Source organism: Pollicipes pollicipes, unplaced genomic scaffold, assembly GCF_011947565.3.
Source record: "Pollicipes pollicipes isolate AB1234 unplaced genomic scaffold, Ppol_2.1 Scaffold_2661;HRSCAF=3116_pilon_pilon_pilon, whole genome shotgun sequence".
NCBI classification, from domain to species: Eukaryota; Metazoa; Arthropoda; class Thecostraca; order Pollicipedomorpha; family Pollicipedidae; genus Pollicipes; species Pollicipes pollicipes.
The window spans coordinates 1-17,500 of record NW_023596152.1 but is presented as its reverse complement, the minus strand read 5'-3'; the positions used below and the strand labels follow the sequence as shown (position 1 = coordinate 17,500).

Sequence of the window (17,500 nt, the reverse complement as noted above, 5' to 3'; positions counted from 1 at the left end):
GCGATGCGCTCCAGTTACCGCTGCTCTACCGATTACAAAAAAGATTGCCTACTCCTTACAGCTTTTCTCACCTAGTTTTACGGCAACTTTTTGAAAGAAGAGCGAATAGCTGTGCTTAACACTCATTTGCGTCCATGATCGCCCGTTCATCTAACGAGTTGCATTTCACATATCTCGAATCATAGCACAGCCGCGGGGTCATATTCGGCCCAGGGTAGACCTGGGGCCACAAGCTTGATAGCTGATCACAATGTTAATGACAGACCACGATCTAAGACTACTAAGACCACTGTTTTAATATTGTCTTGCAGACTCAAAGTGTGTCTTCGCAGCGGGCCTTTAAAGGCTTCGGGATCATCCACAAGTTATGCTACGCATGGAAGTGAGAGGGGGATGGAAGAAAACGGAAGCGTGACGGGGGAGATGATTAACGTAACGTAACGTAGGGAGATGATCTTTGATAGTGCTACCCTTTGCTTAAATGCGGTTGGGATCATGATACATTCTTAAAAAACGCCCTTAAACCTTCAAGCCGGATATGCTTGGCCTCCTCTCTTGACAAGCAGCACGCCCAGGATTTGTTTAGCATCTCTAGCCCAATCAGGGGCCAAATGAGTGCTTCTTTTTGGGACATAACGCTATGTATAGCGTAATGAGGGGAAGCGGAGGGAACCACTCAGACTCACAAGGGCGTAACCGTGGCAGGGAGGAATGACGCTGGCAAAATACGCATCAGAGTTAATCGACGGCCCCTATGCATTATTTCCGTACTCACATATCTTTATGTTGAGCGTTAAGACAACAAACATTAGTATTTCACGTTGTCAGTCAGTTATCAACTAGAGGTTTTCCATCCGCCACGCTAGAATTTTGGCCGCAAAATACACTCGTAAAAACCTCGCGCACGAGATGGCGGACTTGGCTGGATCCTTAGCTGAGATTGGAATAGCGAGGTCAAAGCTACGCAATGCCATTCGACACTAACAAATATAGGGGAGTCACAGCGCCCGGAAATAAGCGGAAAGGCGGGCGCGCTACCCGTTTGATCATGGCTGCAAAGAATTGGCAATACATCCGCTCGGCCGCAAACAAGCTCGGCGAATCACAGCGTGTTTTGGCCCGCAAGTGTCAAGGGAACATATCACGAGTGTCAAGTTTCAGTGTCGCGAGTGGCAAGTTACCATAGCGCCAGTGTCAAGTCGCAGTATCGCGTGTGTCAGGTTACCACATCGCGCGTGTCAAGTGTTGCAACGACCAGACGTGTGACAACTCCTGAAAAACTTGTGTGCGTTACATGCCAAGGGCTCAGCCCAATCGCCAATGACGGCTGAAAGTGTCAAAAATCACGAACCCCAACGCTGTCCTGCGGCTTGCTGGGTGAACACTTTCCTGTAAGTGCTGAGTGAACGCTGCCCTGCGGGTTGCTGAGTGAACGCTGCTCTGCGGGTTGCTGAGTGAACGCTGTCCTGCGCGTTGCTGAATGAACGCTGTCCTGCGAGTCGCTGAATGAACGCTGTCCCGCGGGTTGCTAAGCGCGCGCATGAATTTTAACGCGTTCATTGACAACGCAAGCTATTTCACGTTTGATGTGCCTGACATGCCTGCGAGTAAGGCGATGGCCATCAGCCCGAAGAGACACGCTGGTGAGGATGTGCAGCCGCGCCTGCGGAAGAAGATCCCACGGAAACCGCTCGTCTGGGCAACGATTTCCTGCAAAGTGTTTCACGCCCCGCGATCTGCCCCAGGCTTTCCAATTTCGCCGGTGTGTTGGACCGGGAACGGTGCCTCGGAAATCACTGCTGTCGTGTCGGTATCAGCATTGGCCGGCCGCCGACTTGTGCCTCTGGCCGGACATCGCTGTTCCGTAGGCGAGGAAACGAGGGCAAGCGAGGACAAACAAGCGAGGACACTCCGCAAGCGAGGCGCTGCAACCACTTTTTTCCTTCCAGTGATGCCGCGCAAGTGATGAGAAGGGGCGGCAAAAACGGGCGTGCTGGGCGCCGGGATAAGCCACAGTTCCTCCATCACCGGCTGGCACTGATACCCGATGGCATGTTATGCCTGTGTACAGAGTTCGCTGCTGCTGTGAAGGCAACTCGGCATGCTATGCGCTCTCGAATTTCGTCCACACCACACGTGCCTACGTACTTAAGTAAAAAGCGTGCAGACTGTTTTTGCCTTTAGCTTTGGTACTGACAACGGAAACAAATTATGACAAAGTGGCCCTGGCAAAAACTGGAACCAGTACCTTCAGTACGGTACTGGTTCAACCGCGATATCAAGAAATCGTGGAGACATGTTTTGCAAACACCATGTACTTGGGGAGGGTATCCCTGCCAACACAGTGTCATAAGTTTTATGTGAAATGTTTCACTCACCCTTCCCGCCACCCCGATCCTCCACCCTAGCCATACCCCCACCACAACCCCAGCCACCTCACCGTCATGCGGAAGTGTTTGTGAGCGATGCCGTAGACGATGGGATTGAAGACGACGCTGCCCTTGGCGAAGACGGCCGGCAGGGCGGTCACCCACTGCGAGAGGGTGCCGACGCTCCCGAACTGGCCCACCAGCGTGACGGCCGCGTACGGCAGCCACGCGGCCGTGAAGATCAGCACCAGCACCAGCACCATACGCAGGATCCGCACCGACACGGACGAGACGCCGCCCCGCACGCACTCGGGCAGTGAGTGCATGACCTCGGCCATCTCCCGCTCGTGCCGGGATACCTGGCGGCCGGGTCACAGGTCAGGTGGGCCGGGACAGAGGTCATGTGGGCCGGATCACAGGTCACGCGGGCCGGGTGACAGGTCCGGTGGGCTGGGTCACAGGTCAAGTGGGCCGGGGTCACGCGTGTCGGGTCAGAGGTCAGGTGCGCTGGGTCAATGGTTAGGTCGGCTGGGTCGGGTGGGTTTGTGGTGGCGTGGCGTTTGCCGGCGGAGACCGGACGGGAAAGGGGAGGCAGCTGGGTCGGTGGGGTGGAGGTTAGTTAGCTACTTGTTGGGTTTTCAAGACGAGTCAATGGCAGTTGTTATTTGCGTCGCGGTGGGATAGCGGGATCGAAGGACGAGGGGCATAGGGGTCAGAGCAGGGGTCAGGGTCGAATTGATCATGCAGTCGAATCAAGCAACACGTAGTCCAGTAAGGCAGATAGTAGGACCAAACCGGACGTTGGACACTGAGAGTCAGCGATGATAGTGCAAAATAGCATTCAGTGTGACCTCCCACGGGTTACAACGTGGCCAATAGCAGTGTGACCTTCCACAGGCCACAATGTGGCCAATAACATTCAGTGTGACCTCCCATGGGTCACAACGTGGCCAATAGCACCCAATGTGACCTCCCACGGGTCACAACGTAGCCAATAACACTCAGTGTGACAACGCGGCTAATAACACTCAGTGTGACCTTCCACGGGTCACAACATGACCATGAAACAGACACAACTAGGCTCGTCAAATCACAGGCACGACCTACCATTCACTGTGTATTGCTACAACACACTTAAAAGGCAGATCATCGGACAAACTGTAACTAACCAGCGGCAATACAGTGGAAAGTGGCATCATCAGTGGCAGCGGAGTGCGCAAACGAGGCCGCCTATGTCCCGCTTGAACCCAATTAGCTGTGGCTGCGCACATATGAGGCAATCTTTATCGGCAGCAGAGCAGAAAGTGCCGTGCTATAATTAATCTTCCCACGACACACAGATAAGGGCCAATTATCGTTTTTAATTGTTTGTATCTGTAAATGGTGGTTTCCCAATGACGTCAGCGGTGTCACCCGCTCACAGAGTAAGAGACCTGGGATAAATGCCAGGCGGAGCTTCTCGAGACCCATTCCAGGCCCTCTTTACCGCATTGAAAAAACTGTTAAATACGGATTCGCTAAACCGCCAGCGTGTTTTTGCGGCATTTTTCCATGTCTTGCAGAGCTTTGACCCCAGGCCGCTCAGATCACTGACCAACCACGCGAATGTTCCAAGAAGCTGCTAGCGCCGCCGTATTTGCAACCAACCGATGCCAGTGAGACGCCTGTATTAGCCTGAGACGAGGGTGATGCTTACAGGGCATTACCATGCATATGACGTCACAACCAAAGCGGATGACTTCCACACATGAATGGACGTAGCCAGTCAGCTTAAAATCTCACGCAAATGAGAAAAAATTGTATCGATGCATCAGCATGCCCATTTTTCCTGAGTTCACCCAGAGCACAGTCTCACTCACGCGTGACGTTCAGGCATAGCTTGATGAATAACGTTGATACAGATACAGACACAGATGTGTGTATTAGGCAGCTCCACTCCTATGGACTATATGGTGTCCACCTGAGATGACCACAATACATATGGTGTCAATATCTGATAGTGCAAGACATTGCCCACACGCTGACGTTGCACCTTTGCATTTCAGTATACCTTTTAATTTAAGTCGAGCTATATCAACCGATTGGGAACGAAATATTTCGGCGTCAATTTATCGGTAGTAGACTCCCCCTGGAACTGTGCAGCCTAATCAGCATAAATTTGATGTTTCATTCTTGCCTGCAGTCTAAAACTTGAAGACATACAATAAATGCTCAGCAAATTTCACCGCCGTTCGCCGGACATACCCTCTTCAGTTGCATGACTTCGGCTATTAATATTTGTTGAATTTTGAAACCTATAGCCGCCATTTACGTTCTCAATTATTCATAAGTTCTGATATTTCTTTTTTATCACTTAAGCTGCTTATAAGTCAAAGCCCTTTATATAAATAATGTACACATTTCAAAATTCAGCTGAAGGTATGTCTGCCGAAATATAGTAAGCTTTTTAACCTATCTATTGTATTTCTTTGAATTCGAGGCTGAGGTCAAGAGCGTACGGTATAGTTTCGGCGTTAGCTGTCGCTAAACTCCTGCAAAAACGAATGCCTTTGCACTCCTTGCGCTTAGCACAAAAAGGACAAATGTACTGTTCTAATCACATTGGTTACGGCAAACTACACCAAAAACGTTTTACTTACCAAACTAATACAAACAACATTTTTTAACACTTCTAGCACATTCATTTGAATTTAAATACAACATAATAACAATTGAAAGCGTTTTATCTCACGCCTGGCCGCTGGTCAGTACGCTAAGTCTGAGTTACTTTACACATGACCAGGACATTTTCTTGTAAGTTTATGGGGATAAGTGAGGTTTATGGGGATAAGTGAGGCCTTTGAAGCTACGTCCGCATGACGATGATCAGACAACTGATTACAATCAGACAATCAGATCAGACAACTGATTACAATCGGTGCTCTGAAGGCGACACTACCCCAGCGTACTTATATCAAGCAGGCGAAATCAGACGTTGGCTCCCACATTTGTATTCTGGGTAGGTCCTTGTACATTTGGAGACCAACATTTGGAGATCCTCTATTAGACTGTTGGTCCTTGTACACCTGGGTATAAATGTTTTATGGTCCCCTGCTTGTCTCCTGCATAAAAACTGTCAGCCATTCCACCTGATGACGCAGCATAGCTCGAGATCAGTTAAGAATTAACCTTCTGCTCCTTGTTCAGCATTCCGCGTGACATCCCAGCGAAGCGCTTTGAAAACTTGCCCCTGATTCAACGTGCAGGAGGCGGAATGTAGTGGAGACAACATAATACATACCATGTGTGTAATGTACACAGTGGGTGCTGTACGCTGTAACAGGCCAAAATGATGCGCCATTGAGCATCCCGGCCTGGCCAGGCCCGGCCGATCTTCTCCTTATGACCATGAATTACGACTGAGGGTGAACCAATCTTCGAACATTGGCTTCGAGGAGATCGAAACCATTACCACGCGGTCACAAACTCTCCGGGCAGCGTCTCCGAACTTGGATAGTTACTGTTCACTGCTCCAGGCGTTATCAAAATGCCGATCCAACAACAGAATGGGCACCGACTCGCGGCCGTCCAGCTGGGTGATCAGCTGGAAGGGGGTGTTCCACGTTTGTATGGGGTTCTCAACTGAAATAGCCATGTTGAAATAATTCGGTGCAGTTCACAGCCCAGCCCATCTTAGAACCAAAAACCTCTAGTTTCTGAGCTATGTGCCCGCACCACGAGTAAAAATCGGCCTGCATACACCAAAAATAGTCAATCAGTATCTCTCCTAAAACGTGGTGGTTAAATTGTGTTCCGTCATCGAAAGCAACTCTGAGCTACTCATGAGGATTTCGATACGTACTCCATTTACGGAGTTAAACACACACAAAACGATATGCTGGCCCGGCAATGGATGCACAGCATGCAACAGGCCAGTCAGTAAACTCACGGAAAATAACCACGACGGGAATGTTTATGTCTAAGAGAACAACATACACAGACACGCTGAGCGTTATAAAGCCAACGCCATCAAATGAACCGCCCTGTTCATGTATCAGATGCGCCGCAATGTCTCCACACTCTAAAGGCCATAATGGCCGTCCCGATGGCTCAGCTGGTTAGAGCACCTGCCTCCCGATCCACCTGCCAGTGGCGGGGTTCGTTCGAGTCGCTTTCGGCGCTCGCTTTTTGGGCCCTTGACAGCCAGGCCCGCAGCGGCCGCGCTAAAAGTCATGACACGTCGGCGGCAGGGCGGACCGTGCCGAACATTGCGGTACGTTAAACTTTCGCCACCAAATTCTACCACCCACCACCAAATTCTACTGTTGACCTGGAAATTCACGATCACATGGTAAGGATCAGTGCTCACACAAGCACCGCTTAGAGTGAGCTCCCGTCCCCCACATCCGGCCGTTCAATGGTTCGGGTAAATCTGAGACCTGAACGGGCGCCTTACACGCCAGCAGACTCATGACGATAGCTCGATGCACGCTCCCGCTGGCCGATCGCTGATGAGCATCCACAAGTCAAGCTCAGTCATGTATTTCATATAGAATGTGTCATCCAGGGTTTCCATCCACGCCCGCCAAATACGTAACGGGAGACTGATAAAACACACGCACACGTCTGTTGTTTAAGTCGTGTACACCCTGCCTGCACGCATCACTAAAACTTGGCCAGGGTCAGAACGCCGGCTGTCCGAGTGCTGCCTGAACAGCATGTTCCTTTTCACGCGCGTTCTAGCGCGCAGTAGTGTATGCCTCGACACTGCTGTGCTATGGTGTCTACTAGTTTCTGTTTTTAAAATGTGCATGCCGTAGCAGCATGTGCTGTGTGATCATGTAATCATGGCGGCAATCACCAGTCACGGGGTGATTGCCGCCATGCGTGATCGCGTCACAGTGTGATGCACTCGTGGCATGTTGCCAAGCTGATAAACCGAACGCCAGCACGTCCAACATGTGTTCGCCCTGTTTCCGCCCGCTGATCCTCCTGGCAGCGTGCCAATGTCTGCTGTGTTCACGTCAAAGTCACACGTGTCAATCCTGGCAATCGTATAGCTACAGCCATCGTCTAAGACAACCTACAAGCATCAGGAGGCCGGGAACAGCTGGAGACCGCAAGCAAGCGCTCCCGATGACGCTTCGGGTGGCAACGTGTCGTGACATAGCATTAGATAATACATTTGTGTTACATCCCGACAAGCAAGCAGGCGGAACGGACACGTGATGAACATCAATGTAGGTAAATATCCAGGTTTATGCGTGGATTGAGCTGCGAAGAGAAGTTTAAGGAGACGTGCCATATTTGTGGTATATCTCAAAAACATACTCCAGTGAAATTTTGTGACCAGTCAACTTTTTAGGACAGTACCAGAATAAACTTTCTTTGCAGCCCCATACTAAATTTATAGAATGGGGATCTAGAATGGGGATCTTGCAAGACAAGGAAATGGCAACAAGGTGACGGCGACGCTCGCGGAGGAGGCGGCACAAGTGACTGCGAATAGTATTTGTTCCCAATTCTTGAAAACGTAACAATAAAAAATTGGCCACGTTGTAGAAAGTTGGCAAATGACAGAGGGCATTACCGTTCACAAAAACACAACAGATTCTGAATGACTCAGGAAATACACTTCACTTTGAAATTGGTCATAGCACCTATCATTACTTTGTCGACCTGTGCCTACATCTTATAGGTGAAACTGAGTCTATATGGCTCTCTCAACATGCATGTCTGTTACGGAAAGAAAGACCACATAATATCACGACAAAGGCGGATTAGGTATCTACAGGCTATTTATGCAGCATAGCATGAACATGATACTAGTCACGCGCTCGTGCAGTGTGCAAAATACTCCAGGAATGCATTTGAAGTGTACGAAATACTCCAGAGATGTATGTGGTTATTTCCTATGCCCAGTACATCTGCAGGCATCCTACATGCATTGGGGTGATTAGAGGAGAATTTAAGGAGGGGCTCAGGTCAGCAGGGGGGCCCGGACCCCAAACTATATAAAGTGACGCCAACGCAGGCACGTGAACCATGACTATTGATTGCGCTAGGCCGCTAGGCGTCTCCGCCATCCATGTGGTATCTTTCTCACAGCATACTGCGTGCTCTGCTCACGTCCACACTTTGAGGATGAATGACCACGACTACTTGGATACCATCCTCTGTCTCTGGAATTCTGTAAATCCAGGGCGACTGTTCCGGGTTTCTCAAATCAAGACAGCCCGTCCTCGTTTCCAAAAGATATTGACTGAAAGTTTATCTGCACGCCCCACATATTACATAGGAACGTCACTATGAACGCAAAATTTCTGCAACAGTCGTCGCCCCCCCAAAACACCAACGGTGAGGGGATGCCCGGTTCCCTCCGGCCTCGGGACATCAGCAGCGACTCGCCAGGTGAAGCTGCTCACGGAATGTGTACCGGTATGGTTAAAGAGCCTGAGGCAGGTCGCGTCGAAAAGCCCACAGCATTGACCCCTGGCCATTTATCCCGAAAGCTTCATCGAATCTGGTCAGGTTCTGCCACGGGTCAAAGTGGTGTCCGCCATGAGGTAGCTAAATCAAGTCCATCTGTGGTTCGGCGCATTCAACCACGGCCAAAGCCCGAATTAAAACCTCAATTCGGCTCATGTTGTTCTCTCTTGCTGCCATTCTCCGCCACTGGGGTTATACTTGCTCAAAATAGGTTGGGGATGAGGGCCTGAGCAGGGAAGAAACGGCAAAATTTACGTTTAGGCACAAAAGACTTTTAAGAGGCAGATTTCTCACCGGACTTGGAGTTGGTGTTTGGCCGGCATCAGCTGAATAGAAAATGGGCGGAACTGCCCGCGAACACTGGTCCTATGGCCTGATTTTTTTGTACACGCGTTATGAGCCCGGCGTTTCCAAACGACTGGTGGATGATGCTGTGGCTTCACACGGGCGCAGCAGCTACTGCAGGTCCTCGGCCCAGCGGATAAGCCGGCCTCGAGTAGCTCCAGGAGGGTCGTACTGACCAGTCGTAACGTCCATGGTGCGCCGGCGCTGTCGCAGCAGCTGCGCCGGACCGTGGAAAAAGCTGATGGGATCGGAGTCCGGGTCGGTGGCGTCCAGGGAAGCGCTCCTGTTTCGTCGCCTTTTGTACACGCGGATCCGGCCGGGCTCGAAGTGGATTCGGAACTTGCGCAGCTCACTCCGGCTGACAATATTTGCTCGTGTATTTGGAGGCCAGAGTCGCCCAGCCGACGCCGGAGTGTGGCGCTGCACCTCGCTGTACTGGTTGCCCCAGCCTCCGATGGACGATGCTGTACATGTGCGAGTGGTCCCAGATGATGGTGTCGCTGGCGAGCCAGTTGCAGTCGGAGGAGGCGCGGCAGTCGAACGTCACCGAGAAGGTCGACGTCGTCGCGCGGCGGAACAATGTGGAATACCTGGCGGCAAAGGAGACGCGGTTTGCGAAACTGGCTCGCACTACTTCAAGGTCCACAAGCCCTGTCTTTTGTTGCATTGGTCGCAGAAGCGCTCGCTGCGGACACTGAAGCAAACCCAGTCGCATAAACGTTCAGATTTGCGAGCTATTTGGTCATAACTGGCCTTTGCAGATCTAGATATGGACACCCAGATTTGTATTCGGGTCTTTCCGAGTTGATTGGATGTATGTAGTAGCTAGGACAGTGCTGTTCCATTATGTAAACCTCGTAAAATAAAAAGTTGGTGCCTCACCGTCATTAAAACATGAATGTTCCGTATGTTTTCAATGTACTCTGTAGTTCATTGTGTGAATAACCTTGCCGATGATACTACACCAAATATTTCCGAAATTGTCCCGCAGTAACGCCCGAGAGACGGAAAATCATCGACCAACCACATAGGCGGAACAATCCTCTGCATGGCGTGCCCTTTGGCAGTTAGTGGGCTAGCGTGTTGAGCAACTTTACCTGGGTATGGTGTAGACGCGGTCATCGGACCAGTTCCCATCCAGAGGTCCACCATGCCGTTGAAAAAGCGCCACCGTCCCTGCAGCGCGGTGAATATAATGTAGCCAGGCGAGAAGGGCTGCGGGTCATCCCAGCTGATGTAGGTGTTGATCCCGGCCTGTAGAAGCGCATCTGGCCGCTGCACCAGTCCACGCCGTACCTGCGGTAGCTGCTGCCGCCCAGCAGATCACCTAAGTAGAAGGCGAAGGTGTCACTTTTGACCCTTCTTGAATCCGCTCGGCGTAGGTGGCGCTGTTGCCGTTGTAGCCGATCCTAAAGTGGTAGCGGTTGGAGTAATGTGTGCTGGACTCGGTGAGCACAAACCGTAGGTCGTCAGTGGCCTGTGCGTCGAATTCCATGGAACAGATCCCATGACCAGTTTCTTGAACACCCAGTTCGCCGTCGGTGGTGAGCTTTATTTCGGCCTTCTCGCAGAGTGGTGGTGTTGTATTTCCAGCTGCGGAGTCGCAGACACACTGGCTGGACGAGCATAGTGTGCCGCCAGTGACGTGGTACTGGCACTGGTTATGCTCCCGACACGGCTATCAAGCCTGCGCAGGCAGATGTCGTCCCGGCAGCGGCCGCCGGCCGTGCAGATACTGTCAGTCCCAGCTGGCTTTCGGACTCCTGGGACGGGTCGGGGACGACGTCGTACCAGGTCCAGCCGTCGGCGCTGGCGACGTAGTAGTCGTAGTGGTCGCAGACAGTGACGGTGAAGATTCTCGCAGACGCGCGTCCACCCGGTGGTGGTTGAAGCTGCGGCAGTCGCCGCGCTGAAGGCAGACAGCTGACACTGGGCGGCCGAGATGGGACCGTAGGCGATGGAGACGCAGTCAGGGGACTGCGCGGGGACGAGGCCCAGTGACGTGACCTGTAGTCACCAGGGCAGGACCAGCACCGCCAGCCACACGGAGCGCATGGTGCCAGCGTCCCCGCTGTCTGGCCGAGAATGTGGGGCGACGGAAGTCCTGCTCACGGATTTCGCTCGTTAATCTTTCAGTAGCAATACAGGACGCTTGCCGTCGCAGCGCCCGTGTTAGTAAGCCACGTTTCCATGGTGCACCGCGTTTTTGTAGCATGCCCTGATGGCCTCGAGCCGTCGGCATACAATAATGATGACCGTGGTAACTATCCACTATTTTTGGCTGCGGATGTTTCTTTACGGCTGACGCCGGTGATGGCCGCGTGCCCGTATGCGCCGCGATTGTGCATCCGATTGGCGCGCCAGTTGTGGTTGGGAAGGCCGGTCGTCCACTGCGGAGAGGCAAAGCTCCCGGCCGGACTGCTGACAACGGGCAGCGGTGGCTCCCGGTCGTTCGCCTGCGCGCAGTCACGCATCGCCTGGCTCCAGCGGTGGGCGTGACCTTATGACCCCGCTCCTCACCGGTTACGTCGCACTGTTCCGGCCGGACCTTATCCCCCCCAGGCCGCCTTCACGGCTGTAGGCCTGGGGGGGGGGGGGGGGCGGGAAAATGTGACCCGCAATTTATCGCAGGCACCTGGCTTTCAAGCAGAATGTTGTTTGTCGTCGAAGGGGCTGACGTTCTTACAATAGGTATCAGCTTCTTGCTGAAATAGCCAATATCCGATATAACTATTTTTAGGATGAACACTGCTAGGAGTCATTTATCATCGAAGTTGAATATCAGTGATTGCATGTGACCGACTGTGAAGAAGTGAACGTTAAATTATGTTTTGGTACTCCCACTTGCACATGTAACTACCTTGCACATGTACTACCTTGCACATGTAACTACCTTGCACATGTAACCACCCAGGGTGCAACGCTGAGCGGGTCGTTCAATGACTTTGTACTGCCTGGCGTTTAATTTCGCAAACGAACGCGAACTGATTTCGCAAACGAGTAACTTCCACTTCCACGCTGATTAAGTTTTGCGCTGGCTGGCCCAAAGGGGGCATGTGTAATACTGTTGATGTTTACGGCATGTCGGACAGATATCTCAAGAAATCCACGGTCCCACAAGGAAATTGACTGTCGGGATACTCAGTCTGTGAGGCTTAAGCATAGTCAAAGGTGGACTGCTGTCACTTTTTGGCCGACAAAAGCTTATTAGCCATCATACTTAAATACAACCATCATAAATAACCATCATACTTTCCGACAAAAGACGGAAACAAATTAATTGAAAAGGACAAAGTATTTTCGTGCAGCGCTATTTGCAAGACTACATCCGTGTCGCGTATTCCGTGCGCTACACTCATTAATATGTGACCAGAGGTGACTAACGCACTTTGCACCTTAAGCCAGTAATGGCTGAGACAGAACTCGGCCGCAGGACGCAGCTGAGCTCGGTGAGGTCCCAGAATGATGGCGTTTTGACCCACACTGCAAGGTAATGCTATTCCACAGCCCACTGATTCATAGAGCCTGAAGTAGCAGCCGTCTTCCACTGAGCTGTGACATGAGAGTCGCGTCCTGTACACGTTCTTCAGCCATCAGCGAGCTCCCACCCTTCGCAGCTTGTGGTATTTGTCCGTATCCCCAGTCCGTGACCGTGACAGACATTTGACAACTGATGCCTGAAACTGCGGCCGCGCACAGCCCTATGGAGGGAACAGAACGCTGGATCGAGCTTAGAACGCTGGAACGCTGGGAACAGAGCGCTGGAACGAGTTTCACTGGTGCTCAACGGAAACACTGAAGTTCAAGGGATGAAGCTGTTTATTCAGCTCTGTACATTACGTCGAAGCGTTATTTGCACATAGTAACTTCTTAACCCCCGGCCGTACCGGAGGGGTTTCCGAGGCCCCATTTAGGTTGTTTTCTCCAAAGTGGCGTTTAATCGGTTTTGAACACAACGTTGATTAAGATTGCTCTTTGTGATCTAAGTCACTCTGACGTGCATTACAATCGTCTTCCCCACCTTCCCAAGGTCGGGTCATCCAAGGGAATGCAAGGTCAAGCATTGACCTTTTTGACCGGATTTAACCCAATGAATGTTGCAAAACTCAAACTAAGATAGATCATTTCTTTGTAGTATTGGAATATCTTCAAGACGTCGTTTTCCCCCTTAATATGGTTTGTTTAATTATTGATATGGCCGCACGGCCAATGCAACAATAACTTTGATCTCTTTGACCCGGCCTGGCATTTGACCTGTCTTGACATGCATGTGGTGCAGGCACATGTGCCGATGTCTGTTATTTTTCATATCATACAGGTTTTCAAGGGCTGCTCAACGCTTTATGTCGCAACGTCGTAGAATGTTCAGTAATTGAGATATCTTGAGGGGTGTCACCGTGTCACCGCCTGTCTCACTACCCAGCGGGGGCACGTGACACCGTCAGGCACCGACTGCTGCCATACTGCCGGTGCTGCCATACTGCCATACTTGTCGGGGGAAGGGGGCATCAGCCTCACCCCTTTCCGTTCGAGCTATGAAACACGGTACACGGCGAGGATTAAAGGACCCTTTGCAACACGGCACATTAGGGCGAGGGTTAAGGGACCCTTTGCAACACAGCACATCAGAGCGAGGGTAATGAACCCTTCGCAACACGTCATATCAGAGCGTGGATTAGGGACCCTTTGCAATACGGCATATCAGGGCGAGGATTGAGGGACTCTTTGCAATATGGTACATCAGGGAAAGGATTAAGGGGCCCTCTGCACGTCGCAACACATTGATGGCAGCCGCACTTATCACTTAATAATATATTCACCCCAAAGTGCCTTCATTTCCCTTAAACAAATACATTTTCCAGCGCTACTGACCTGTCCATTTTGATGCGATTAAACATAGTTATCAGAGTACAGCCTGCTACTATTAAATATGACTTATCATCAAAGCCATCATAAGTGCGGATACGAACTAGGTACCTGGATTGCATCCACGCATTTTCAGATAGTGGCGCACAAAACAACAGATAAAGTGAAACGTGTCCATGTGTGCACGAATAAGACCAGACTGAGACAGATTTTCATGATATGACATCGCAGACGAAAAAGCGACGCGCGAAGTTCTAAAAGTGTTTCAAAGTACATGCATCCGAAATCGACATCATTTTCCATCACGTGGAAGCACTGCTATTTGTTCGATGGCAAAATCGTTTCACGCCTTGGCGATATTAGAATGACACAGAAAACTTTAATTTCACCTTTACCGTCGTGAAAATATTTTGAGGTACGCGAAACTGCGTTTTTGTGTCTCCCCCCAAGGGCGCAGGTAGGTGGCACAGGGGCACGTCCCCCCCCCCTCCACCCCCACCCCTACCCCCTCATCTTTAGGTTTCGAGGAGCCCTTTGGGCCCTCGGAACCGACCATCAAGGGCTTGGTTGGAGTGGCCGAAAGGCCGGCTGGAGGTCATATTAACAAACCCCCGCCTTGCGAACCGGGGCCCTCGAAAACAACGTCATCTACCGTTAGCTGATGACCGAGGAAGCTGGCCTATCTCACGTCCAAAGGCTTATCTCTCGTCAAGGGGGCCAGGACCAACGGCGAAATGGAAGCGGGTGGCAGGAAGCGGGAAGTGGGAGGCGGGTGAAGCACAGCATATCGCCCGGGCCGGGGACATCATTAGCATTTCCACGCCTCCTAAACAAATTGTCATGGTGAAAGGCGGTGGCGGCGAAGGCCAAATGTCATGCGGTCCGAGCGGGGCCTACAGACAGAATCCACAAATGATGTTTATTATGGTGTTTTAGATAGCCTCGGTCTTCATAAACACCAAAATGAGCCTGCCACCATCACCCAGCGCCCGACTCTCCCTGTTCCGCCACCCCTCTGTTACACGCGCGACTCCCTTTGCTGCGCCACCCTCTGTTACACGCTCCCGACTCTCCCTGTTCCGCCACACTCTGTTACACGCGCCCACACCTCTGCTCCGCCATCCTCTGTTACACGCGCCCGACTCTCTCTGCTCCACCATCCTCTGTCACACGCGCCCGACTCTCTGCTCCGCCACCTTCTGTTACACGCGCCCGACTCTCTCTGCTCCACCACCCTCTGTTACACGCGCCCGACTCTCTCTGATTCGCCACCCTCTGTTACACGCACCCGACTCCCTCTGCTCCGCCACCCTCTGTTACACGCGCCCGACTCTCTCTGCTCCACCACCCTCTGTCATACTTCTTCCACAATTCGTGGCTATCACTGGGCTGGATAAGCTAGAGGGTGCACCCAGAGGTAACTGATTAGTCTGTTATGCATTGGAACAATAGTTCAGTGCTAAACATTCCGAGCAAATGACCACTGCAATCTGAGCAAATGATCACTCTATATTCTGAGAAAAAATGTCACTCGTTTAGGCAGCAGGCATATGGGTTGAGCTTTAGTGCTGGATATGGCGCCAACTCATCGCGCTCTTTACGTAGATAGTTGAAAGAGAGGTGCAGAGATATCGTGTAACCAGTTTTATTTTAGCTTTAATGTGGCTCCTTCAGAGCTTGGTGTCTAGCACCTGCCCGGCGTTTACAATCTCCAAAACATGACATATCTTGGCGAGATCATGTTGGGCAGGGTAGAGACAAAACGTTATGTTTTAAGGCCTTTCGACGTTTTGCGACAGCAATTTCCGGAGAAGGGAAGCTCACGTTATCGTGGGGCCGCCCATGCTACCATGAGTTATATTCCCGATGGGTTAATTTCGGCGGGACAGCATGTTTTTGAGGCGGGTTACGTCGGCAGTAGTGCTTCAAAGGCAGAGCTTACTGCCCCTGCCTGCAGCAGACATCTCGTCAACGCCTGCAATGATTTGCTGACTGCGATCAGGTGCAGCAAATGTGGGACCTTTGCTACGTAGTTGGGAAATTAAACTTGGTTTTCAACGATGTACAATATCTGATGCTGTTTTGTTTTATCAGGCCGGATATGCCTTTTTCGTTGCTTACCGTATCGGGATGAGGATCAAGTGTAACAACTCCTTCACTCCACCAAAGCAGAAAAGTAAAAGGATATAGGGGCAGATGTGAACCCATGAGTAACGAATATGAATGCATCACTGAAAAAACGGCAGTACTTCACGGTAATGCAAATTTAAAAGCCCATGTTCAATGCTGTACAAATATGTCGCAGATCGTTGCATAACTGCAAATTAATTGCATACTTCATTGCACTGTACAACATTGCATAAATTTTACTAATGGGCTATGACCGCACTTAAGTGGGAACTGTGATGACGGACTTAAATATAAGGAAAAGAGATGCTATTTATCATCCTTTAAACAGTGCTGGCCATTAAAGGTTAACATCATGGCATCGGACAGCTCCATCAAGCCTAATCCTGGCTTTTAAGCCGCTCTGAACGTTTTCCTAACTTCCCGAAATCGATGTTGAAAGACCCCTCTCAAAACTAGATCAAAACTTTATGATCTCAGAAACTCCTTGAGCAAAGACCTAAGACCGGTAAAATCCTTCGGCCCCTGTTAAAACTATCCAAGATCTCAGAGGATCCTGCAATAACCTTTCTAAAAAGATCCAGGATCTTAGATCTTGAAACCAGACCTTAAAGGCCCGACTCCGGTTCAGGGATACCGACAGCCGCTGGGATGAGTGATCGGGGAACTGGTGTCCGCTGGGGTGGGTGATCGGGGAGACCGGTGTCCGCTGGGGTGAGTGATCGGGGAGACCGGTGTCCGCTGGGGTGAGTGATCGGGGAGACCGGTGTCGGCTGGGGTGAGTGATCGGGGAGACCGGTGTCCGCTGGGGTGAGTGATCGGGGAGACCGGTGTCCGCTGGGGTGAGTGATCGGGGAGGCCGGTGTCGCTGGGGTGAGTGATCGGGAGACCGGTGTCCGCTGGGGTGAGTGATCGGGGAGACCGGTGTCCGCTGGGTGAGTGATCGGGGAGCGGGTGTGGGGTGAGTGATCGGGGAGACCGGTGTCCGCTGGGTGAGTGATCGGGGAGACCGGTGTCGCGCTGGGGTGAGTGATCGGGAGGGCCGGTGTCCGGGGGGTGAGTGATCGGGAGACCGGTGTCCGCTGGGGTGAGTGATCGGGGAGACCGGTGTCCGCTGGGGTGAGTGATCGGGGAGACCAGTGTCCGCTGGGTGAGTGATCGGGGAGGCGGTCCGTTGGGTGAGTGAGAGGGGACCGGTGTCCGCTGGGTGAGTGATCGGGGAGACCGGTGTCCGCTGGGGTGAGTGATCGGGGAGACCGGTGTCCGCTGGGGTGAGTGATCGGGGAGACCGGTGTCGGGGGTGAGATCGGGGGACCGTGTCGGCT

The 17,500-nt window shown here is 51.7% G+C and overlaps 1 protein-coding gene across 1 annotated transcript in view; it reads right to left on the bottom strand.

The window, feature by feature from the left end:
* Positions 1-11,074, bottom strand: part of LOC119114570 (rhodopsin, GQ-coupled) — a gene marked incomplete at its 5' end in the record, with an annotated part of 37,451 nt that extends 26,377 nt beyond the window's left edge. Inside the window, 3 exons of the mRNA XM_037238659.1 lie at positions 2,441-2,728; positions 9,619-9,772; positions 10,974-11,074. Coding sequence (XP_037094554.1) covers positions 2,441-2,728; positions 9,619-9,772; positions 10,974-11,074 — 543 coding nt within the window. The remainder of the gene's footprint in view (positions 1-2,440; positions 2,729-9,618; positions 9,773-10,973) is intronic.
* Between the last annotated feature and the right edge of the window lie 6,426 nt (positions 11,075-17,500).